The following is a 24,745-nucleotide window of genomic DNA, read 5'->3' on the forward strand; positions in this document are numbered from 1 at the left end:
GCCGAATATGTAACGCCTCTATTCCATGCTGTACATAAATTTTGCCTTCATTCACCATCGTCTTGTCCGCTCGTCTATCAGCTCTGCGCAGAAGCAGCCACTAGCTGAGAAACGCCCTACCAACAGCCTTGGCGAGTCGTAACAATGGCCAGGATTCAATCCCGTGACTGTGACCTATAGGCGAGAGCAGTTGGTCAGGCCATCAGAAGTGAATCGCAGCGCACCACGCACACTAAAATACATCATGTGAAATTCCCGTCGATAGCAAGCACTGCCTCATAGTGCTCGGTATGAGAACACATAATACATGCCAAGCATCTTATATGTGTCCTCATATAGCTTCTACGATTAGCACCAGGCTCAGTATGATGATACATATTAGATGTGAAGTAGTTCTTTGACTATCCTGTGCAACTCTTCTGTCCGAGTCTCCATGCCAACGCGCTACACCACACTTCCCTCTCCGCAGGTGTTGGGGCAGTGCAAAGTAGATCAGGCCTTCCCTCTTAGCGCGCGGTGACGTCATTCTGTCTCTCGCCTGCCACGCGCTCACCGCGTGTCACATCTCTCTCACTTCACGCTCTTCACCACTCACAACGTTCAAGCACTCATCGAGTGAACACTCTTTCGGCTAGTTTATCTGCGATGTAGGGGACGCCGGTAAGCGAACCTCCTCCAGCCGCCGAAACATGCACCGAAGCGATTTGGCCTAACCCCACCGTTGCTGGCGTTGCGAAGGTTAGCAGAGCCGATCGCGTTCGCGAATGGCGACGTCGCACTTGCAGCACCGATGAGGCATGAGCCAGGGAAGCCGAACGCAAACGTCGGCAGCGGAAGACCAACTACACCGACGAGGCGCGAGTCTAAAACGCTGATCGCATACGTGCGCAACGCTGCTGCTTTGCATCCCATGAGGGTACTTTTTAGAAAGATGTTAATTTTTATTCCCTTGATTATGACGCCTGGGAAATGTTAAGGTGTCCAAATAACGACCCTCGTTGGCTTGCACTCCCAATTTCTGTAGACTGGTGTGCGAAAATTGGCCAGTGGGTTACAATAGACGCTAATGCAGAGGGTTCCGGATTAATTTTACCACCTTCTTTTTTAACATGGTCGGATCAGTCGTGTTATAACGCATCTTTTTTATTTTCAGTAGCCCCGGCCAGTATTCACAGAAAACGCTTACACTCTAAACAGGGGCGTAGCCAGCAATGTTTTTCAGGGATGGGGGGGGGGGGGGCAACCATATTTTATGTATGTTCGGGTTTTTTTTTGTATGTGCATGTTCACGTACACAAGTAAAATTGAAATTTTTTAAAAGGCATAATATGAACACCCGCATCCCCCTCTCTCTCCCGGCTGCGATCATACTATAAAATCATTCCTTAAGGAAAATGCGAGACCACTTTGATACCTATGACAGTCTTAGCAAAGGCCCATGGAAGATACCAGAGGCTTTGTAAGCTTTGTTCCTTGATTGCGACTGCGGACAAAATTTCTGAGTGGGCCACACATGAACTCACTTCAGCAGCAATGCACAAGCAGGGTTAACGTCGTCTGGTTCATTTCCTGTGCACCGAGTTATGATTATACACCTGAAGCATTATTACCAAATGAGAATATATGCTGGGTGCACGAAGAAACAAGAAGGAAGACCAACCTCGTTAACAACCTTGCCCATGAGTGATATGCAATTACAACATTGAAACATCCCTCATAAGCTCTTGCGCTAGGAACTCTTCATAAAAAATTACAAGCGGTAATACTAGTGGATCATATATATATATATATATATATATATATATATATATATATATATATATATATATATATATATATATAGCCAGGGAAGCCGAACGCAAACGTCGGCAGCGGAAGACCAACTACACCGACGAGGCGCGAGTCTAAAACGCTGATCGCATACGTGCGCAACGCTGCTGCTTTGCATCCCATGAGGGTACTTTTTAGAAAGATGTTAATTTTTATTCCCTTGATTATGACGCCTGGGAAATGTTAAGGTGTCCAAATAACGACCCTCGTTGGCTTGCACTCCCAATTTCTGTAGACTGGTGTGCGAAAATTGGCCAGTGGGTTACAATAGACGCTAATGCAGAGGGTTCCGGATTAATTTATATATATATATATATATATATATATATATATATATATATATATATATATATATATATATATATATATATATATATATATATATATATATATGTATATATATATATATATATATATATATATATATATATATATATATATATATATATATATATATATATATATATATATATATATATATATATATACACGATGACAGCCGGCCAATCCCCAAATGCGTTTTCGAACCATAAGGTTTGTGAATTCGGTGCCATGTTTGTAATGAAGCACTATGGCAATCCCTGGCCATAGAACAATTAATAAAGCAACCTTTATGGCAACTTGCCATACTACCATTGCCACTGACAGGTCTCACCTTGCTGACATGTGCCCCGGTCATAATCCTCAATCTTGGGTTGGTTAGCACAGGTTTAATGTATAGGTCATAAGTGGTCCATTTTCTACCCTTGTACACATTACCTGAAATAAAAAAAAACGTTTAAATATATGGTAATGATCGAAAACTTCTCTTTCTTGTGAAAATGAAACGCTTGCATTCCACTAAATGTTGCTGTTATCCTTCTTTTTCTTCTTCCTATAATAATAATAATAATAATAATAATAATAATAATAATAATAATAATAATAATAATAATAATAATAATAATAATAGTGCTAACACGTTCTAATCATTTTCGGGCGCCTACTATGGTAAGTCCTTACCAGAAGAGGTTACGACATCAACATCATAAGAGCATTTAGCCTGTCTTGACTTAATGCCCTATGCAAAGATACGTCAAGATTATGCCCTATGCAATGAGGTTGCGTCGAGATTACTACCAGCACCTCTTTACGGCAAATGTGATTTATGCAATGACGATATGTGAAAATGGGTCCTGCGAGCAGACAGAGATTTTGAGAAGCTGCAGTGAGCCGTCCGAAAGAAAATCACGTAGAGTAACTGCAGAAGTATCAGAAAAAAGTTCTGCTTCAAGATTGCTTTTCTACTCCACTTACATACAGAGATAGACATGGCGTGCTGATTTTCATTTTCACCGATACAATGGGGATGTTTCATTACCTTGCATTGAATTGCACAGTGAGCATATAGCACCTGCTAGTGTTGGGGCTTGGCCTATAATTAATGCTTGTAACAGGAAAATAACAGCACAGAATTGGTGATGCCTCATGACGAGATATAGGGGCACCATAGTTATGGTATTTTTCCTGGTATTTTTTTTAATGTCAAGGTATATATGTGTCCGCATGTTGAAAAATAAAATCGTTCGAGATTCAGTGTCCTGTTATTGTGCCTTCTTCTACTTGTGTGTCCTGTCAGAGTTTCGCGCTGTTTTTCTCCTGTTATATATGAATATAGCACGTCGTCAATGTAACAAGAAACAAAAATTGAGAAAGCATGATCAATCCGCGTTGCAATCTCTCAGTATAGTATTTATATGAGAATGTTTTGGAAAAATCTTGAAAAATCAAAAGCCAGGACTTCTTACAAGGTTCAGCATCTCTTTGAGAGTGCTTATGAACACTAATGGGAAGCGCTAGTAGCTGTGTAATCACTAACATCTTACTTTGTTGCATCCAATTTTCTTCCTTCTCGAGGCCGAGGCCGACTTCTGCAGCCGCTTGTCTTAGTGCCGAACAAATCTCGGAAGTGTTGCACAGGTTTTCCATCACCGGAATTTTCGCATCTGGCATCCTGTCCGCTGTGGCGAAATACCCGGATATTTCTTAGTATTTCTTTGCGGGTGGGTGCGAACGTTCCGGTACTGGCTAGTAATCAAAGAACAGCACAGGAAACCGCTTGTGCTAAAAGGACTGAAACAAACGAGATGAATGCGTGAAAGTGCAAGGCGTGTGTAAAGCCTCTTTGGCACTGGCGGACTACATTCTCTAATACGCCCGACATAGCCCGTGCTGTTATTATATAATGCAAGAACACCACTTGACTAATATTGCGGCCGCCGCCACCATTAGAAAGTCATTGCAACATAAAAGCCACAAAAGAAAAAAAATTCAACCTTGACCATCTGTGAGGTCAAGAACATTTCACCGCAGCACTAATCTCAGTGGCACAATAAGCAGAACTAACGTCCTGCCAATCATAAAAAAAATATTTCCATATTCCTCGTACCTTGAGAATTGATGTCATGCAATGTAGGCGGATTGAATGAGAATGCGTTGTACCATTTTAATAATCAGAGCATTACAAAGCAATGCTAAACATATTTCCAAATGCATTAACACATTTACGTTAAACAGCCGTATATATTTTATATAGCGAGTTGTTTACAGTTGCGCAATGACGTCAGCAGAATTATGAATATTAGTAACACTAAAAGGGGTAAGTTGATAAGATGCGCTGGAGCTCGCGAGGATAGTAGCCCTGGACACTGCTACATAAATCTTCATCTGCAGATGGCGCATAACTACAATTAACTTTAACCCGACGTGACGGCTGTATCAAAAGAGTACAGTCGAATGTGATTTGCAGGTTGTTGCGCGTCCCAGAATACACTTTCAAAAAGAGGGTATTATCCCGCTAGCTTCACCCACTTTTTTCGCTGTTCTCTAAGCAGCGATAACTCCCGTCGTAGGACCCTGTTTAATCGAAGCAGCGCTTATAGCTAACACCAGCGGTAACACAGCTGTTCAAGCATTTCTGTAACCGACTGCGGAGGTAAGAGCCCCCCGAAGAATACCCTTGATCGCGAAGGAATGGGGGGCTAAACATTGAGAGAAACACGTAGAGTTCGTCTTAGGGGTGATTGTTGTAGCATGAAACAGCCAACGAGGGAGAGAAGAAGGCGGAATTGAGATTTTCATTGTTCAGAAACATGCCGCTAAGACTTTGGAACAATAGGCTGGTCGACGCACGAGCGGTCACCTTAATATCGTGCGTGACTGTACACATGCAATGTTTATAAAACTGGACAGCCAGCCTTTAAACCACAATTGACCTTTCATGAACATTAGGGTCTACTTTAAAATTAGTTCCGAGACCTTCAGTGGCTCTGTGGTGGAATACTTGATTGCCACGCAGAATTCTGGGTTTTGATTATTGCTAGGATCCTGGCATTTATTTTTCACATTCGCCGGGTCAACGCTGCGGATAACTGGTTTTTCTTAACGGTCACGCGTCATAATTATCCACGTGTTCTCGCTGTTCCTGGGCTGATATGAAGTGTCTGTCCCTTGTGGCCATATGTCGGTGAACTCACTCATGAGTCAACTCACTCGGACTCACTGAGACTCAGATGGAACCGTGAATGTGAGCCTGAGTGAGTGAGTCCCGGTGAGTAATATTTTTTGTGAGTCAGAGTCAATGGGAGTCCAGATGAATAAAATTTTTGTGAGCGTGAGTCCAAGTCAGTTCAAAGCACAAGATATATTTCCTAAGTGAGTGTGAGTGAGTTCTACTTTATTTTGCCGACCTGAATTCTTATCTAGTCATTTTCAGCATTACTGTCAGTCTTACCTGGATTGAAGTTAATACTCACATCTTCACACAGGTATGCAAAATAGTGTAGTTCATACAGCGTTGCAATATTTATTAATTAGAGGCGTTAACTACGTATAGGGTACCTTGATCACCCCCCCTTTCCGCTCCTGTAAAATATTCCTACAGGAAATCTTATGCTGTCATTTCTTCTAAGAAAGATGACATTACTGGTTTGAAAGCACTCATAACTTGTTTTCGAAGACATCATGTCAAACGGCCCGAAGATGAGCACCGACTACGTGAGATATTGGTGGTAAAGAGCATTGACCCCACGATCGAAGAAGCTAATCTTAGGCTGACGGACTTACTCAGACTCAGATTGAGCGGCGAGTCTGAGCCTGAGTGAGTCAAGGTGAGTTATGTTTTGGTGTGTTTGAGTCCGATTGAGTCCGGCTCAGAAACACTTTCGCGAGTTTCAGTCCGAGTGAGTCCGAAGCTCAATATTAGTTCATGAATGAGCCTGAGTGATGTCCACAAGTTTTGCTGACCTACGCCTGTGGCACATACCTGCATATTAGGAGCATATACTCGTGGCCGAGTATGTGCCGCTGGTATATGCCACTGTTTACTGGTACGTCCCACTTGTATGTGCCACCCAGTGGAGCATACCTGTCTATGGGCATGCGGCACTGTTTGGCGGAAAGTGTTTGACGACGTTAACGTCGCGGGATGGTGGTGTTATTCATGTCATGACAAGCAGGTCATCTTCATCGAACCATTTAATCCCCCACATCATACTAATATTGGTTCCTCCCAAGTTCACGAGAGCACCCAGACGTAGGTGTATAGATAGATAGATAGATAGATAGATAGATAGATAGATAGATAGATAGATAGATAGATAGATAGATAGATAGATAGATAGATAGATAGATAGATAGATAGATAGATAGATAGATAGATAGATAGATAGATAGATAGATGCTGAAAGTGCACGCAGTACGCAAAAAAATGCTTCGCATTTAAGATTGCTCAGGCGCCCGCAGGTTTTTTACAAAGGAATAATTCTATTTAATGAGTTGTGTGTGCGTGTATGAGTGCGTGCGTGCACGCGCACATGTGTGTTTGCGTTTGTATGTATGTATGTGTATGCGCGTGCGTGTGTGTGTGTGTGCGGACGTATGCATGTGTGTATTTATCTGTGAATGCGGCTAATATCACTAAATATTCAAGCATTTTTTAGCAAGTGCTTTCTGTAAGTGGTCGGCCCCTTTGACTGATATTAGGGATGGAATTTGTTCTAACGGAATTAAGTTTTGGCCAACTACTCATACCAGGGAGTTTTAAAAAAAATGTATGACAAGTCCTAACTGAGGCCGACCTGACGTACGCTTCTGTGAACAACAGAGTTTTCATCAAACGTCTTCAATGTCAACATACAAGATTTATTTATTTATTTATTTATTTATTTATTTATTTATTTATTCAATTATTTATTTATTTACGTTCCTAGATTTCTTAACCTTGTACGTGCAACATGAGGAGTAATTGAAATTTTCCCTTTCGAACAACTTATAGCCTAAAACATTTTCGATTGTGCACTCTAACTTTTCACTGGGCCGATCTTGCCAAAAATAGACAAAGCATACTCGAATTAGAATAATACCTGAAAACTTAGTCACAAGGTTCATATCTGAGCCCGTGTATAAATGAAACCTTTAATTAAGCGAGTATGTTTTTGGAAAGCTCCACCATAACCTTCCCCCGGTATTATGTGAGAATAAACAATGAGGTCTTTTGAATCAGAGCGCTTTTTGCAAATGATAGTCCATCTAAAACTGCCCCAGCTAACTAAAAATAGAGAGTGCGATTGAAAATAGCTAACATCAGGATCATCATCATCAGCAGCAGCATCAATAATAATAATAATAATAATAATAATAATAATAATAATAATAATAATAATAATAATAATAATAATAATAATAATAATAATAATAATAATAATAATTTATTTGATAACAGTTCAGCGCTTCTGAATAAAGATCAGCGTCCCTCGTAACAGGGAATGTTCAGAGGACATAGGAGAGGAGAACATTGCGCTCGTAATATATCCGCTGAAACAAGACGATTAAGAGAACGCATACAAGTTCCTATTGGGGTACTCCTTGCGCCTCAGTAAATAGCATTTTCATGGCCTCTCTGAAATGCGATCGATAGCATGTCGTATTTCTGAGATATATCGAGTCCTTTTGACAGATACGACATCACCGAGACTAAAATGCTTTCTCAAGCGTCATATCATTGTCATACTCGATATATCGAGTTCCATATTCGTTGTAGCACTTGTGTTCGGCTGAGGCGTATGTCGGTCGAAGTGTACATGTTACCCTGACTGATGAGCCTTGCCTGCATATGCAGAAAGTTCGTCCCACACTACATTGTGTAGCTGAGTGGCATCGCTGGTATTGTCTGATAGTACAGGTTTTTCACTAGTCTGTACTGTTGCACCATCTGGTTTGAAAGAATTTGCACCAAGAAGTGAGAAAGGTTAGATATGAGTTTATCCATAGCCATACTCATTGTCTTTTCCACAGCAATTTCCATACCCTGATATAGATTTGAATCCATACTGGAAATGTAGTGCGCTGCAATGCCAGAAAATCCAAAAACCCTGTCTCCTACCATGTCAATGACTTCTGTTTGAGAACAGTGAAGGCAGTCAATATTATCTAGGATTTGAACCTCCTTAGAACGAGCAGAACAGTCAGAGTTGCCGGCGCAGTGACTCCCTCCCACAAAGACAACACTTTTCCACTGTTTCAGTACATTCGCTTGAAGAATGGCTCTCTATGCAGATACGGCCTCGAAGGTTAGACTTACATTCTCCCACATTGCAGCCGAATCTCCAGCAGTTTTTGCTTTGAAGTGGACGAGAAGCTAGGGGCTCTACGCGAAAGATTAAGGACCATAACTTAATTTCTGACGGGCATGCTGTGCCCACAAATATCATGATGACAGGTTCGGTTGGGACCCTCTCGTTGTTCACCTGGCAATTACATCGGTATGTCAAAATCACACCTGCTCCAGAAAGCCTGTCTAGGGTCTCAGCTGGACATAACTTGGAATCGATTCCCCGAAGAAAACCTTTGACCCATGCAAGGTGAAGCGGAATGAAAGCACTCACCGGGTCGCAGAAAACGAGGTGCATTTGAGTAGATTCTGCACGCAGGTCTGGTCCGGCGACCTACACACGATACCTCCTCGCCCAAATGGGCACACATCTGTGATGGTCTGGAAATGTTTCGATGTGGCTTTAAGTTCCTTTTGGACCGCCTTAAGGTTTTTTAAGTCTGTTGAAGCCTCCATTTGTTGATACCAGCGCAACGGGAATGCTGTGGACACTGATACGGAAAAAAAAGTCTAGTGGCAATTCAATAGACAGAAGGGACGTAGACTAAGTGGATCGTGCCTGGCCAGGAGAATTAGTCGACATGAGTACCGGAGATCGGGGTAGATTTCAAAACAGACAAACTAGAGACTCATAGACGAAGACTGTAAAGCTAAAACCACTCAACCCTCCGCCAAGAACACCCCAGCAGGCTTCGCATAGCAAAGCTTGGTGGCGTAGAAGGCAAGGACCACCTGGCCTATAGACGTTCTTAAAAGAGGGCCGCCAACTTTCTCTTCTCTCTCTCTCTCTCTCTCTCTCTGTTTTCTTTTCTTTGCTGACTCTTTAAAGTTCTATCAAGATATTGGTTAGTGTTCTGTACTCATACTAAAATAATAGTGTATATTTAGTAATAACTGATCATGGTTTTATTTAAAGTGAACTCAGCCCATTTTTCCTCAAAATACATTTTGTCTCTCAGCTCTGCACGTCTCTGTATCTGCTTGGTGAATTGTAATGGGGACGTGATGGCCTATACAAACTTTGGTTTTGAAATATATAACCCTATCAATTATAAATAATTTTGCCAAACCTCATGTTCATTCCAAATTGCTCTTCATAAAAAGTGAAAGGCACGTGGCTGTAGAAAGGACGCATTTTATTCCTACTATTCTTTCGTTCACAATTCTTGTGCTAAATTTAATACTGAAGCTTGATCCACTACCAAGTTTGAAACTCTGTAAATAACAATTGTCTAAGTTGCGCCTATTCAAAGATCTTGGGTGTAAAAATTCAATAACTTACTTTACTCGTAACATCTTTTCCAAGACCTTTTCTCGTAATTGTAATAACTTTACGCACTCTGCAAACTAAGTACGTGCGGACATTGAATTCTGGTAATATATAAAATATTAGGCTATTTATTATTACTTTTGGTTCGAATTTCACTGTGTGGAACTTAAGAAGTATTCCATGCGACCAGATATAAAGTTTAAAACAGGCAAAATTAAAAGTTTCGGTATTGATAAGCAAGTCGCATTGCTCTTTGCACGGCTCTTGTTTGAGTGAAGCCAAAGATGAAAAGTTTTATTTACAAAATGTGTTGCTAGGCAAGTCGGTGCATTGTTAGAGTGTCTCCTGTAGTTGTCTTCATGTTCTGTGGAAAGATTGTGCTTTTTATAAATACTAAATTCATAACTTTCTTTACTGTTGCCAATTATGGGGTCAATCACTTGATTTCAGAACCTGCTGCCCTCTAAAAAAGTGTTCTTTGATTCTTATTTAAGAGCCCAGACTTGTGAGGTATATGACTCTCTTTGAAGGGCCATTCACCAGGCTCTCAAGATACACACACACACACAGAAAAAACCGAGCGCAATACTCTCTTCTCACATTTCTCGTCCTTCTTGCGCACTGATGTGACGCAGACAGTATTTCCCGTGATGTAGATGGTGTACATGATCTCGATTAGTCTATACGCAAAATATCAAATGTGATTTGTCTCCTGCATAGCTTTACCATGCAGACACCCATCCGTTCTTCCTTGTCTCGCGTGAATATTAAGCCCGATCAATCGATCACACTTGATTTTGCGTGTTTACAACTACGCATGCATGTAGCCGAGAAGCGTGAAGTCCTGATTGACTCCAAAGCTTATAGTGCTGACAATGTTCATGGTCTTTTAAAAACTTAAGGGCAAGGAGGTGGTGGTGGTATGTCTATTTCTCCCAGAAAAAAATTTATAAAATGGAGGGGACCAGTACAGAGACAGTGCATCGCATGTGTGAAAGGTAGTGAAGAAGAGGAGAAAGGAACCCCTCGTCTTTGGACGCGGGGTGGTGAGTGCCCTTTTAAAAAGATAGGTGGATACTCTTAGGCGTCATTGACTCTCATAGGAGAGTCGTGGGGCACAAAAGAGAATAAATACATCTCTTTACATGTGTCCTGACACTCTTCTTCTGATAAACATCGAATGGTTTCACTAAAAGAGACTCATGCCTAACGAATGGACTGCCAGAATTTTTTAAACCATCAAGTACGAAAGGAGTTACGGAAATTTTTCGCAGATTTCAAGCGCTTTTCTCCGCCTCTTGTACCAGCGAAGGCGCTGAAAGCTACATACGGGGAGGGGATGACACAGAGTTAAGAAGGTGCGTCAGTGCACATTGTGACTTTGAGCACCTTTTTTTTTTTGTACCAGCAGCTTGCGTTTAGTGTGATCGTGAGTGACTGTGCAGCCTATGAAGAAGAAAGGGTGTAAGTAGAAGCACGTACTAAAACGCAGGAGTGTCACCATCGTTCAACGAGGCGGTTCGCTCGCAGGAACTTCAACAATGCTTTCATCGCTTTCAAGCGTGCAGCTTGATTTTTCCTGCTCCAAGATTGATTTCTCAGAAAGCAGATAGTCGTCGAGTCGCGCAAACACCTTAACGAGAGACTGTCTCTGAGAGCTGTACCGAGAGCCCTGACATAAAACTTGTTCGGTGATCTCGCCAGTGCCACAATGTTCACACGCAGCACTGTCTGCCCATTCGATGAGGCATGATGCTCAAATAAGCCAATGGTCTTGAACCTTGCGTTTATGGCACCATTGTTTGGGTTCATGACATGATTTGTAGAGAGAAGGAAATTTTTCTGGATGACCTTGATAATTACTTTTCTAGTTTCAGGCCACTAGCTGCGCTTCAATGTTTGGCTCTCGTGCTCTCAGAAGCCTCGAGTATAGAGCGTCAGCGTTTTCTCATCATGCTGGAAAAGTGTTGCGGGCTCCTTTGTCAGGGAAGACATGGATCATACGTCAAGGAAGCGGCGGATTGGGTGAAATCTTTTCTTCCGAACATTTGTATAGTAAGAGGTTCTTATGAATACAAGCCCGGATAGGCGTAAACCCAGCGCGAGACTGGTACTTTTAACTCTAAAGCGTTAAAAAGCTCGTTTCGCTCATATTGCGGTGCCGTTGGTAGTAAGAGAAAAATCATCTTGTGCGTGGGCGAAATTCGAAAAAGGTCCTATCAAAATAAATAATAAACAATTCTGGGCCCAAGCAAGGATTGAAACCACGTCGTTTGCGTGCCAGCTAAGTGCTGTAGCACAGAGCTACGCGTCCGATTTGAAATACAAATAATGTACTCTGCTTGGAAATGCAGTGAAAGCAAATTGCATGTTTTACAAACAGACCTAACCTGTATACATGCTTCACTACCGAGCATGTAATATCGCAGTAATAGTGCATGGTGCAAGCGTACATTGATATTGGGCGTCAGAAAATGCAAATATGCTGACTTCATTGTTTAAAGCCGGCCACCCACTACAAAAGGCACACACGTTACAGCACCTTGTTTATTAAAGCCGCGTAGTGAGGCCCGGGCATAAGAAGTCCACGCGCACTATTTCCCTAAGCTTAATGTATGCTACCCATTACACAGAATGCAGCCGTATGCGAAAGCTTCTCTGATAAAAGTCACTATGAACTCAGTACACCCTAGGTGCTGGATGTTACCATTGCGTTCAAGTTTAAAGGCAAAGCTTAAGGATCCCCCGATTTCTGGCGACAAGCACGCAACCACGTAGCACTGGTATGGCCTAACAGGCGACAAAGATAGATGTTTAGGGTTTGCCTCTCATGGCTCCATGGCGGCCGGCCCTGATATCTCACATGCGACTAAAAGTTGCAGAGGGAGTGTTTGGGCCCACGCGTGACAAGCCAAGAATCACGAGCGTGTTCACCGAATTTGTCTGCACTCCAACTTGACAGAACGGGTTAAGCTAACGTGTGACCTAAACGTGGAGTCAAGGTTACATTTCGCGACATCTGCGCGGCGCGCGGCGCTCATTGCAACGTACGACCGGCGAGCTCGAAACGTATACCCGTTGACCTCTATACTAGATAAAAAAATAACTTCAAGTATGCCTAACTACAGCGTTTAGCTGGAGTTCGACAATAATGTCCTCGTTACCATAAAAATGTTCTTAGCTATCAGCCGTTCTCAAGAGAACGATTTAGACAATAGCGAAGCGGAACATATCATATTATCGCAGACGGCCGTTTAATGACAATAATGCGTCATAACGTATAAAGGACAGCGGAAAACACAACTCGTTGGGAAACGCAGACAGGCGGACACTTACGAATCAATAACAATTCCTCATAAAAGTCTAACTTATACCCAACAGCAACCACCGCGTGTAAATCTTTCCTGTTCACTGTGTCTTCTGTTTCTCATGTGTTTTTGTCAATTTTGACAATGAATGTACCAACTATCTCAGTCGAGAGCCCTGGCATTGCACATATGTGGGCGTCAATGCGTTTTTCTTATTTTGTGACACTCTGTACATTCCATCTCCTATGTCACCACTCCCGTTTAGGGTGGCAAACCCGGTTGCTATAGTATTAGGTTGACCTGTCTGTTGTTTTTTTTTTGCTTTATCTTGCTGACGAACATAAATATTTGAGAATTTCACATCGCTGTTCATATTTATATAAACGCCTTACGCTTGAACTGCTCGTAGGAAAAAAGTTTCACTCATTCGTGATGCTGAGCATAAAATAAATGTCGCCGTGCGTCTGGGCAATGAAAAAAAAATGACTTATGAACTGATAGCTTTGTGAAAAGCTCTCGTCAAGTTTTTTTTCCTTCTTTCATCTGTTATCCAGTTAGTATTTATTGAGAATGCAATCATATCGAAGCGTATCGCGTGTAACGCTTTTGGCAATGCTTACCACACCACACCGCCCGTTGCTCAGTTGTCTCAGGCACATCACACATAGACAGCGACTTCAACAAAAGTTCCGTCGAATAGGCTCAAATAGAATATCCTCACCTGCCAAAGCATTAGATCCCTGAGCCTCAAATATTCATCAGAAAGACATGAATACCTTTCAACACTGCTTTTGAAAAGAAGCACTGCGATTGGTGTTGACAAAACAGCATCGTGAATGCGCATCGTGCTCGTGTGTGCCAGGCATTTGCGGGAGTTGTTAGAATGAGTCTTTGTGAACTCCAGTTCGTGGAATGAAAAGTTCATGTTTTTACATTTATTGCCCAATAGCTAAGTGAAAAGGAGCAGCTTTGGTTGCTATACGGCTAGAACACCAGTGTTACATTTTCTTTTGTTTCAATATTATTGGAAACAATTAAGCACACCCTTCAGGACGTTCATTAAGACAGGTGAGTTAAGCTTTAGAGAAGCGAAGATATTGGCAGGAGAAAATTGAAAAAGTGCACTTACAAAAGTGAGGGATTTGTCAATAAAACGTGTCAATTTATTGTTTTAATGCTAATGCTTTTACGTTGTAATCAATCATATTATATGTTCTGCGGGCAATTTTATTCCATTTTGTATATGAAAAAATACATATATTTACAGCATTTACAGTCAGATTGATTAGTTAACATGCTAAACTTAGTCCAGCCATTTTTTATCCACCGTGTAGGAATGTGCCATACCATGCTCATCGGAGACTAGGAACTCCAACTTGCGGTAGAGGGCGGCCACGCGTTCAGCCTGTAGTCCGCACGTCTGGCACCGCCGGTTCCACTCTTCCCAGTCTTCAGCGGTAGGTCTGGAGTGAATCATGCAGTAGAGGTTGGAGCTGCCACCCAACGCTTTCCCCCGGGGCAACCGCAAACTCTGCATTCAATTGCGTATATAGACCGCTGAGGTGTTTCGATATTAGACCTGGTTCATATAGAATTATGAAACTGTTTAGGCCCATTGAGAGGCGAGAACAAGCAAGCAGACACCATACAACCTTTAACACTCCCACTTTCCACTCCTCCTATTAACTTTTCATCATTTCAGAAGTTGTACGAGCCAAAACCATCATTTGATTATGAGGCACACCGTTGTCGAGGACTCCGGAGATTTTTACAACCAGATGTTCTTTAGCGTGCACTTAAAGCTAAGTTTACGGGCCTCTAGAATATTAGCCTCTATAGAGAATAAGACCGGCCTTGGTCGAACCCACGGTGTTCTGGTTAGCAGCCGAGCGCCTCATTCTCAGCACCACATGGGCGGCTTCCCCCACCCTTCGACGTACACTTTCTTGTCATAAGGAAGCAAACATAACGTATGCTTACAATACGGCACCATCTCACTTGAACGAGATGTTTAAAAGAATTGAACTTACTTATAACGGGTAAACTCGTTGCAGACGACTGCGTTATTTATGGAACAGTAAGTTCAATAGAGGACCTAATTAAGTTAAATGAAAACTTCCAAACAATCATATAATGTGAGCGGTGGTAGATAACTATTAAATACGACAAAACGGTCTTTATGTGAATAACTCACAAAAAGAAACCACTTTTATTTTATTGTGGGGCTAATGGAATTACTTTCTCGAAGGTCAACGAATATAAATACCTGGGTTTATGGTTCACAAATAATTTATCATGTTCGAATCATATAAATGGTGTTTTGTAAATACATCAAATTACCGACATCTATATATATATTACGCAAATTAGTCTTTTTGAGATGATCCTAAATATTTTCAACTACTTCCGTTCATTTCTTTGCATGCGAGATCATTATTTCTCCCACGCTTGAATATACAGTGCCAATTTGAGACCCATGCCCCCCCCCCCCCTCCCCAAGTTATCTGTAAACTCGAAAGAATACAGACAAAAGTTGTTCGTTACATATATAACTCATATGATTATTCCTCAATTACTGAACTTATCAAACGATCTGGGTACGTTGCCCTCCGTTACCAATACAGATAGAGTTGACCGACTAAAATTATTTTGCCAAATAGTTAAAGGATATTTTGACATAGAGTTCTCATATTGTCCCTTATTCTCAGGCTTACGCAATCAGGCAAAGACATTCTTTCACGATAACGTCTTTACTTCTAGGAAATAACTGCTTTAAATATTTTTCCCTAGATTGTTGATTGGAATAACCTAACCGATAATATTGTAACACAAGACTCATTTTCTTTGTTTGAAAAATACTTGGAGTATATCGCTAGCACCATTGAATATATTTCTGTTTTCTTATTCATTCCTATTTCTTGCATAAACTTGTACAATTCAATTATCTAATCGACGAATCTTCTTGAAATTTCATTCTCTTTTGTGTTTATTTCAGCTTCTTGTTATATTTTTGCATTTTACAGTTACTATTTGCTGTTTTTTTATTCGGTTTCTTGTTCATTTTCTTCGCCGTGTTGTTTTACCCGTATGCATTGCATATTTTTACTTCATGTGTTTACTTTATATACTATTGTGACTTTTTATGAATATCATATATCAATATTTCACACTTGCTACTGTCGCTGCTCCAGACGGCAGTATTATTAAAAATAAATAAATACATTCAGCATTTTAGAAGCACGGTGGACTTATTGGACGCCAACAGGGCCCATTGCATGCAAAATAATTTTTTGCACCGACAAAAAAAAAAACCAATAACTAATAGGTGTGGCGAATGAAAATGGCTCTAAACGCAGTTTCTGGTGCCACCCATTACCCCATTTTCTCTATAGCGGACGCATAAAGGAGCCGAGGGCAGCTTCACCATCGAACGTTTGGGCTCAACCACGACCTTGCGGATGAAACAGGAAGCATGTGTAATGTCCAAAGGAAGTGGTTTATGTATGTTTACTAGTACACCATTTGACGATGCCCTTAAAAAATTTCAAAGTGCTTCCACTCAAGGTATTCAACAGCAATTGCGTTTAGCCTAAATAACAATAAGTCTTCTTTACAAGCGAGACCCTTTTATGTAGTGGTGTACCGAACACATTCAGAGGTGTAGTGCATTCCGACGTCTGTAATAATTAATTAGTTAGCCAACCAACCAATTATTCATTTACTTGATGTGCTTAAGAACTACTATCACCTCTCAGGGCTGACGCATGTGTTCTGAGCCGATAACTAGTACTATTTAAAAATTCTGGATTTATTAAAAAAGTGGAATACACAGTACACATCGCGCATTTAGTTTTATGGGGCTTATAGATGTCAGCAAAATTACCATGCTTTCCATAAACAAATTTATACTTGTAGCTATTGACCCATCTAAAAAGCGATATTGGAATGGTGGACATCAGGATCAAATTGCCGTCAGTGTTGGTTGCCATTCTTTTGTTACTTCCAGAAAAACTTCTGAAAGTTGTTAAGAAATAATTAAATAAAAAAGTTTCACATCTCTTTTGTACATGAAACAACTTTATAAAAACCAGACGACAATGAAGCGAAGGAAGGTATAGGGAACGTTCATTGTACTGTTTTTCTCGAATTGTATTGTAGTGATCGAGGTATAGATTTGATGAAATAAAATGGATGAAAAGACAACTTGCCGCTGGCAGGAACCGAACTTGCCCTCAACAGATTACCGCCTGATGCTATCTATAATCAACTGAGCTATAGGCCATCCCCCCGTCATCTTATCGGGTATTTATGTGCATGCACAACCTGGAAGTGTTAGCATAGAGTTTCTTAAAATTAACAAGAGGGGACTCAGGCACTGCGATTGTTCAGCGACCATGGGAATGATTGGTAGTACACCGATTCGCCTAGTCTTTGTACTTGTGGGCGGCGAATCGCACTTGTGGCTTTGTTTAGTGCTGTGTTTCAGTTTCTTTTAAAAGGAAAGAATGAAACCTTCTAAACTTTCTGACCAGATTGGAAATGGTAAGCCCAAAATATTAAAGTGGTGAAGTGCAACTGCTAAACATTTGCAGAATTTCGTTTCGTAAGAAAATAGGTACAAGCCACACTAACACAAACGGAGTCAGAAGTACGAAAATTAGACAAATGTGTGTACTACCCATCATTCCCATGCTCGCTGAAGCGCCGTGCGTTGCAGCTCCCATTGACACTAGTGCGAGATCCCTCTATTGTATATTTAGAAAACTCTATGTTAATCAGCACCATTCTTAGCCATAATGGCAAATGGGGAACACTCTTTTTTTGCCTGATGGTGTCACTTAACACGTGAACGTTTAATGCTCGGGGGCTCGGTGAAAGTGACACGCTGTCGTTTAGTCCACTTTTCTTCCATAACAGCCATGCAACAATTATTACAATCAAATAAAAAACAGTAGAATTAACGTTCCTTTTAATTTTTGGCTTCAGTATCGGCTGGCTTCTATTAGGATTGTGTGTCAAAAAAAACGAGCCTTCTAAAACTTCCCTTCCTTCATTCATGTGCATGAAATTGAACATCAAAACTGTTTCCATCAATTATTCCGCTTAAACCTTATCAACAACTTGGAACCTATTTTATTAACATGAAGTAATTGTCTAATAACTGCGCTAGTAAATATGGACAAAATACACAAAAAACAGGTTGTCTGCGTCCTGTCTTTTCTTGTATCTTGCCCGTGTTTACTAGCGCAGTTAACAGGCATTCAAAATGAATGTGAACTAGCTGGTACAATTTGGTACTCTATTTCAGTGAAGAAATGAGCATGGAAACAGCTTAGAATGCTGTAAAGATCCCCAGCTTGGTTGTACCAGTGCGTTCAGTTAAGAATATTTCATTGCTTTTCTTCGCCTAAAAAAGATTATATTTTTTTTCTTCATTGCGATTGGTGCACCTGAGTTACCTGGTTGTTGTAGCACCGTAGACCGTCTTTCTGTGGTGCCGTCATGAAGTGCCAATCAATGGATGTCCCCTGCAGCGCCATAGAAAGGAGTGGCACAGAGGCATACCAGGGAGCTTCACCACGGCCAGCTTCGATAAGCAGCACGCGTGCAGGCTCACCGTCCGCCCCTACAGCGTTGTCCAGAAGCCGGCGAGCCACCACGGAACCGGCTGTACCTGCTCCAACTGCGAGACGTACACGTAGGACAGAATGAGAGACCAAACCATGCCAAGCAACAAAAAATGAACAAAATAGTTCAGAGAAGTAACATCTTTGTTAGGCCGTTGCAGCTATTCATTACATTTTCAGTGTGAAGCATTAGGGGAAGAAGCCTGTCTGATTGGAGGTAACGCTCCGACTCGTCATCATCAAAAAGAAGCATCCGTGAGCCCCCTTGTTTGAAACGTCGGCTCTAGCCAGATGCAGTTCTTGTCACTTCTCTATGACGTGTTCCATGGCTAATCGTAACAGTACACCATCAATTTCTAGTATTGGACTGATTCGCCGTCGAGCACCAATTTAACTATTTAGACTCCTGCTGGGTCAGTGAGGTGGATTCTCGCAAAAGCCAAACATGGTGTTAAAAAGTGTCGCAATAAATTGTCTATGTTTGGAATCGAAACTTAATACAAAAGAAACAGAATTTGGATTTTAAAAATGTTTTTAATGCCACGAAGTGACCGATGCGAGAATACATTGATCCGAGTTTGATCCTCGAACCAGAAGAATTTCGTCTTCAACTGCAAGGCTTGCTTTTAAAGTTTCGGGCTAAACAAACTCGAGCGTAGATTTTTCTTTTCTTTTTATTTGATGAACCTCGAGAGTGGACCTTGAGGGCATCCGCGAAATTGATTTACAGTATAAGTGAATAGTACAGATTCGGTAAAAATGAATGATGGTTCTCCGCATACCGACAATGTAGTCGTATTCTGGGTCTGGTGGTATCCGGATGTTTTCGCAGCGCCGAAGGTGATGCCACAGAACCGCTGTCGCTATGCACACGAGATTGAGCAGCACGAGCTCTGCAGGAAGCGTCATAGTTACTGCTTAAAGTTTTGCACTCAGAAGTTCAAATGTACATCACTTCAAGTAGCATAAAATGTCGTCGAGATGATAAGAGTGATGAAAGAAAAAAGCTTTCTCTCGCTTCGCTTCTCAGGTGACCACACAAATAATTGGGGCAAGACTCCATTACAATTATTAGAAAGGTATTTATTTCTAATTTCCCATAATGCTGAGGGCACATGTCGTAGGTGTGCATTCGAGACAGACAGCCAAAGAGCGTTAACATTATGCCAGTTTATTAAAAATGCTCCGACTAGCAGCAACTTTGCCGCAACATAAATTGACTTTTACACAAACGGACGCTTTAGCAGTTGTTGCCAAAAAAGTTATTTTTGGACATGTTTAAAAGTAACCTAAACAGTCCAGTGTAATGTGTCCTCTATCGGCTAACTAGTTAAGCTAACGACTGGTTGGTGTTAGCCGATGAGTTTGATAATTATGAGAAAAAGATGGAAAGAACGTTTACAGTAGGAGTAGTTACAAGGAATGGCAAGAAGCAACAAGTCAGAGGGAGTGAATAGCAAACAGGACAAGCCCTGAATCCATATCGTAAAACAAGCCAGCGCCTGAAAGACAGAAACAAAAGAAGACGTCACCGAGGTGCCAAGCATGGAACTTGACAGACTGGTCTCAAGGAAGAAATGTCATGAAAGTTAAATAACGTACGTTCCTTTCTTTGACTTTTATTAGTCATAAGTTATCGTGCAAACTTTCCTGGGTTTGTTCTTGGCCGTAAAAAAAAACACATTTTCACGTACTTTGGTGCCACCTTCACTCATAATATTTTAGCCAACAGTGAGGTTGCGAGCCACTGTTGGTACAGTCGCTTGTTTTATTCCGTGCCAAGAAAGTATTATCTCGAGATGTGATTGAAGCATCCTTTAGTCAGTGGCCGGGACGAGAGTGCGCTAGAGCCAGCCTTAGTGCACATGCTTGATAATCAGTTGGCTTGCCTAAACACGGTCGCCTAATCAATTACTGTAAGACGAACGTACGCACGATGGAGTGTCTGCCTGGCAGAGCGTTGCTTCAGTATCTCCTGCCTTGTTTCGCTTAATTTTATTTGCGCGTCACGAATATGGCTTTTGTGTTCATCGGCGATGGACGTGGACCTCTACGGACGTCTGCCAAGTCAACCGGCGTCGGCGGCGGCCGCACCTAGGAAGCGCACGGGCCTTTACAGCGCCTCTAACAGTGAGGACACTAATGTCTACTCACTGAGATGCATTTTCACTTGTAGTGTCCCTGTCCATGTGCACGCCTTATCCATTATAAATATAACTGGGGACTTTCCCCCACATTACTTGATCTGGTGTAGTTCGACGATCAAAGCTAAAGGGAAAAAAATCGTGTCACCCACCTATAAACATTACCTGCCTTTCATACGTGATGGAAGTCCTACATACCTACGTGGTACAGAAGTTGCCTCTATTTCACCCTGGCATTCAGATACTTCCGGCCACAACTAAAGTGGTTTTCTGACACCGAAGCACAGGGGAGTGACTATATTCCAACTTATGTGGGAGTCAGAGGTTTTCCCAACTCCTCCTTTAGGACTACATTACAAAGAATTGAATGGCCCAAATTTCAACCTCTCATAGAAAATGCAGGCTAAGAAGACCCTTGCCATAACTTAGGGAATGTCGTCAAAAAAGCAGCAATAGAAGTTTTCTGTCTCCTCCCATTTCCTAGAAACCATTCTGATTTTGATGTTGAACTGGAAAAATTACGTGCGCTTCGCCGACGCGCGGAAAGGAGATACAGACGTGCGAAGGCAATATGTGAGTTGAGGCTGGCACGGCGCATACAGAACAAAGTATAATGTTGTGTGAAAAAACTTAAAGAGCAGCACTCGGAAGCATTCTACAAATCATTGGATACTCGTAAGTCGTTGAGACGCATCTGAAGCACTATTCGTGGCCGGTGCTCGGCTACGCAACAAAGGCACCCTTGCATGGTGTTAGCTGTATACATCTATAGGCCACCCCCAACTTCAAGTGGAGAATGATTTTGATGCGCGAATAGCTGGTTCGTGTGTCATGTCCACTTCCACTGTTCAAAGTATTTTCTCTGAAACACGTATCCATGAAATGGACAAATATTTTCCTAAAAAAATTCACGCATCTTTGCCAGCGTCTTGATCATATTACCATTGCCCAATGGTATCACCTATGTCACATTAGCCAACCTTGAAAAAGCGGCCAGAGGAATGTGGCGGCCACTCATATCATACGGGCATTGTTCATTAGATGTGAAAGATAAGTCGGGTAGTGCCACTACTAAAACTACGAAAGTCCACATTTGATTTGACAATTTTTCGCCATATTGCCCTAGCAAGCTGCCTAAGAAAATTTATAGAAAGGATGGAACTTACTCGTCGAGAATGGTATCTCAAGTGATGCAATGTGCAGCTATACTGCATGACAGGCTTTCGGTGAGGTAGGTCGTCAGTTGACAACGTCATTGACCCTACAACAGTGGCCCAGCAACATACGTGCCTCAAACGCATGAGACTGGTGCTATTTATTGGTTTGAAATGGGCGCACGATAACGTAACACATGCATGACGCGATTATTGAGCCATTGGAGGCTGCCGAAATTGGTGGTCGCATGTATTGGATCCACGACTAGACGAGAAGATCGTTTTTTTTTTGGACAGACAGAAAAAAAAGCCCCACTGTGAATTGCTATACTTCTCGTTGCGTCCCTCAGGACGAGGTATTGAATCCCCCGTTGTTTATTCTTGCGATGGTAAGAGTTCGTCAAATATCGCCAAGTAGTAACCAACAACATAAAAATTGAGCCCGACAGAAGGAAGCTACGAAGAATAGGCGCTTGAGAATGAGAGTCATTCAGAACACTAGGCTATGCTAAGCTCACAAGATCAGAAGTTCAAATCCTCCCTCCCCCCCTTTTAATAGAAAGATGAAGTTTAGAACAATTAGGAGAAAACGAGACGGAGAAGTAGTAGTGTGAAGTTGAGGACTGATAAGCAGTTATGTAGTATTTGACAGTGCTAAGAAAGGGTGACAGAACCTATGCTATTAAGAGATAGTGCACCAGAGAAGCAGCAAGAGGTCCGTAATTTGAATGCCGGTGGCCGACAATCGTGAACTGTATATTCAAATATAACTTGAGACGAGGGAACCATTAAAAAAAAAAGGTCTGCGGTGCGGCCTCACTGGCGACCACCTGTCGGCAATGCACTCCCTCACCAGAGCAGGATTGACCTCCCTGGTGCAGTACTTGGCCACTATCTCTCAAGGAGTTACCAATTAGCCCTCGGCCCACTGTTTCCAGCGGCTTCGAAGCAACTGTACAAGGCGGCGGTCAGAACTACGACGCTGCAGAGGGTGCTAAGCATGTCTTGGTCCGGACAGGCCGCCATTGGAACTTGAACTTGGCTACGTTTAACGCTAGAACGCTATATAGTGAGGCTAGTCCAGGTGTGCCATTCGATAAATTAGAGGGTGTTTATAGGGATCTAATGAGGCTCATTAAAGTTTGGAGAAAAAGTGAGGGCTATACAGTGCTGAAGAGCGGACACGTCCTATGCTACCATGGATTAGTGGACAAAAGAGAAGTATAAGGGTGGGGTTTCTTATCCACAAGAATATCGCTGGCAACATAAAAGGATACTATAGCACCAGTGAGAGGAGGGCAAAGATTGTAACTATAGGTTAACAAAATGTAGAGCACGAAGATAGTACCGGCCTGTGCGCCTACGTCGAGTCATGAAGATCATTTAGTTGAACCATTCTACGAAGGCGTAAAGTAGAAAGAACGAATAAAGTTGAGTGAAAGGCAGGGGGTTAACCAGAAGAAAGTATCCGGTTTGCTACGCTGCACTGGGAAAAAGGAAATTGGCATGAAAAGGTAAGGAGGGAAAAAGAAGGCAAATGGGTGGTTAAATAAAAGAAAATAGAAAATGTGCACAGACGCAAGCAAGGGAGTGCCACGGTCGTTTTGCGAGTCCGCTTGACCACAGAAACTTCAGCAGCAGCCTTCGTCGCTTTCTGGCTGGAACGTAGAACATTCCGGCTCTCCAGAATTGACTGCTCTGAAAGCGGCCAGTCCTCGAGCCATTCTAACGTAGCCGAATACTGTTGTATTGGGAACTATAATGCAGGACAGTCCCAAAGGACTTGGGAAATGGTTTCCTCATTTCCACTGTGGTCACACGTAGCACGGTCAGTCAGTAGGTATGCGCCACCGTTAATAGGTGATCAAGAACAAGCCTTCATGATGGGTTGGAGCATCGGAAGATCCACTTCTTACGCTATTTGCATTGTGCGACGCTTGGTTTTTTTTTTTTTGTTCTTCTAAAATGCTTTTTACTCATATTAGTGCGATTCCTTTCACAATATTAAGGCTTCCTAAGGCAAGTTTGCAACAGAGCACCGGCGTGGCTCAGTGGTGTAATAATGTTTGTACGCAGCGGACACGGGTTCGAGACCCACGGTGTCCTTGGTACTAGTTTTTTTTTGTGTGTCCGACACTGGTTACAGTCACCGACGGTGGCGGCGGACAACTACGGTGCCGTGCGTGATGTGAGATTTGATCTCAATACAACCTTCGCTGTAAAATAGTAGCTAATAAAGTTAGGGCGACATAATAATTAAATCCACCGAAATACCAAGCAGGATTTCATACAGGCTACTGTCCACGATAGACCATATTCATACTACCAATCAGGTAATAGAGAAATGCACGGAATACAACCAACCCCCATACATAGCGTTTAGAAATTATGAGAAGGCGTTTGACTGAGTCGAGACATCAGCAGTGATGCAGGCACTATGAAATCAGGGAATCAATGAACCCTACGTAAACATATTGATTTATTTGATTGATATGTGGTGTTTAACGTCCCAACACCACCATATGAATATGAGAGTCACGACATAAACTTATTGGGAGAAATATGCAGTGAATCCACTTGGACCATAATTCTCCATAAGAAAAGTGACAACAAAGCATTTACGGCAAAGTCTTGAAAAATTACAGGCCGATCAGCTCACTGTCCGTTCTATACAAGCTATTTACAAAAGTAATAGGCAATGGAATTTGGGTGACAGTACAATCCAATTAGGAGTATTGGCTGACAAATATTGTGTTGTTCTTG

The 24,745-nt window shown here is 41.9% G+C and overlaps 1 protein-coding gene across 3 annotated transcripts in view; it reads right to left on the reverse strand.

Moving 5' to 3' along the window:
• Positions 1–24,745, reverse strand: part of LOC119176925 (alcohol dehydrogenase [acceptor]) — an 84,720-nt gene that overhangs the window by 48,757 nt on the left and 11,218 nt on the right. For 2 of the 3 annotated variants that reach the window (XM_075878119.1, XM_075878122.1), the window contains exons 2-6: positions 19,467–19,577; positions 18,517–18,740; positions 14,405–14,588; positions 3,696–3,830; positions 2,486–2,589 (exon numbers count right to left, since the gene is read on the reverse strand). In XM_075878119.1, coding sequence (XP_075734234.1) covers positions 2,486–2,589; positions 3,696–3,830; positions 14,405–14,588; positions 18,517–18,740; positions 19,467–19,577 — 758 coding nt within the window. The remainder of the gene's footprint in view (positions 1–2,485; positions 2,590–3,695; positions 3,831–14,404; positions 14,589–18,516; positions 18,741–19,466; positions 19,578–24,745) is intronic. The other variant, XM_075878120.1, reaches the window with a different exon arrangement.

The sequence above is a fragment of the Rhipicephalus microplus genome, chromosome X (genome assembly GCF_043290135.1).
Source record: "Rhipicephalus microplus isolate Deutch F79 chromosome X, USDA_Rmic, whole genome shotgun sequence".
Lineage (NCBI taxonomy): Eukaryota > Metazoa > Arthropoda > Arachnida > Ixodida > Ixodidae > Rhipicephalus > Rhipicephalus microplus.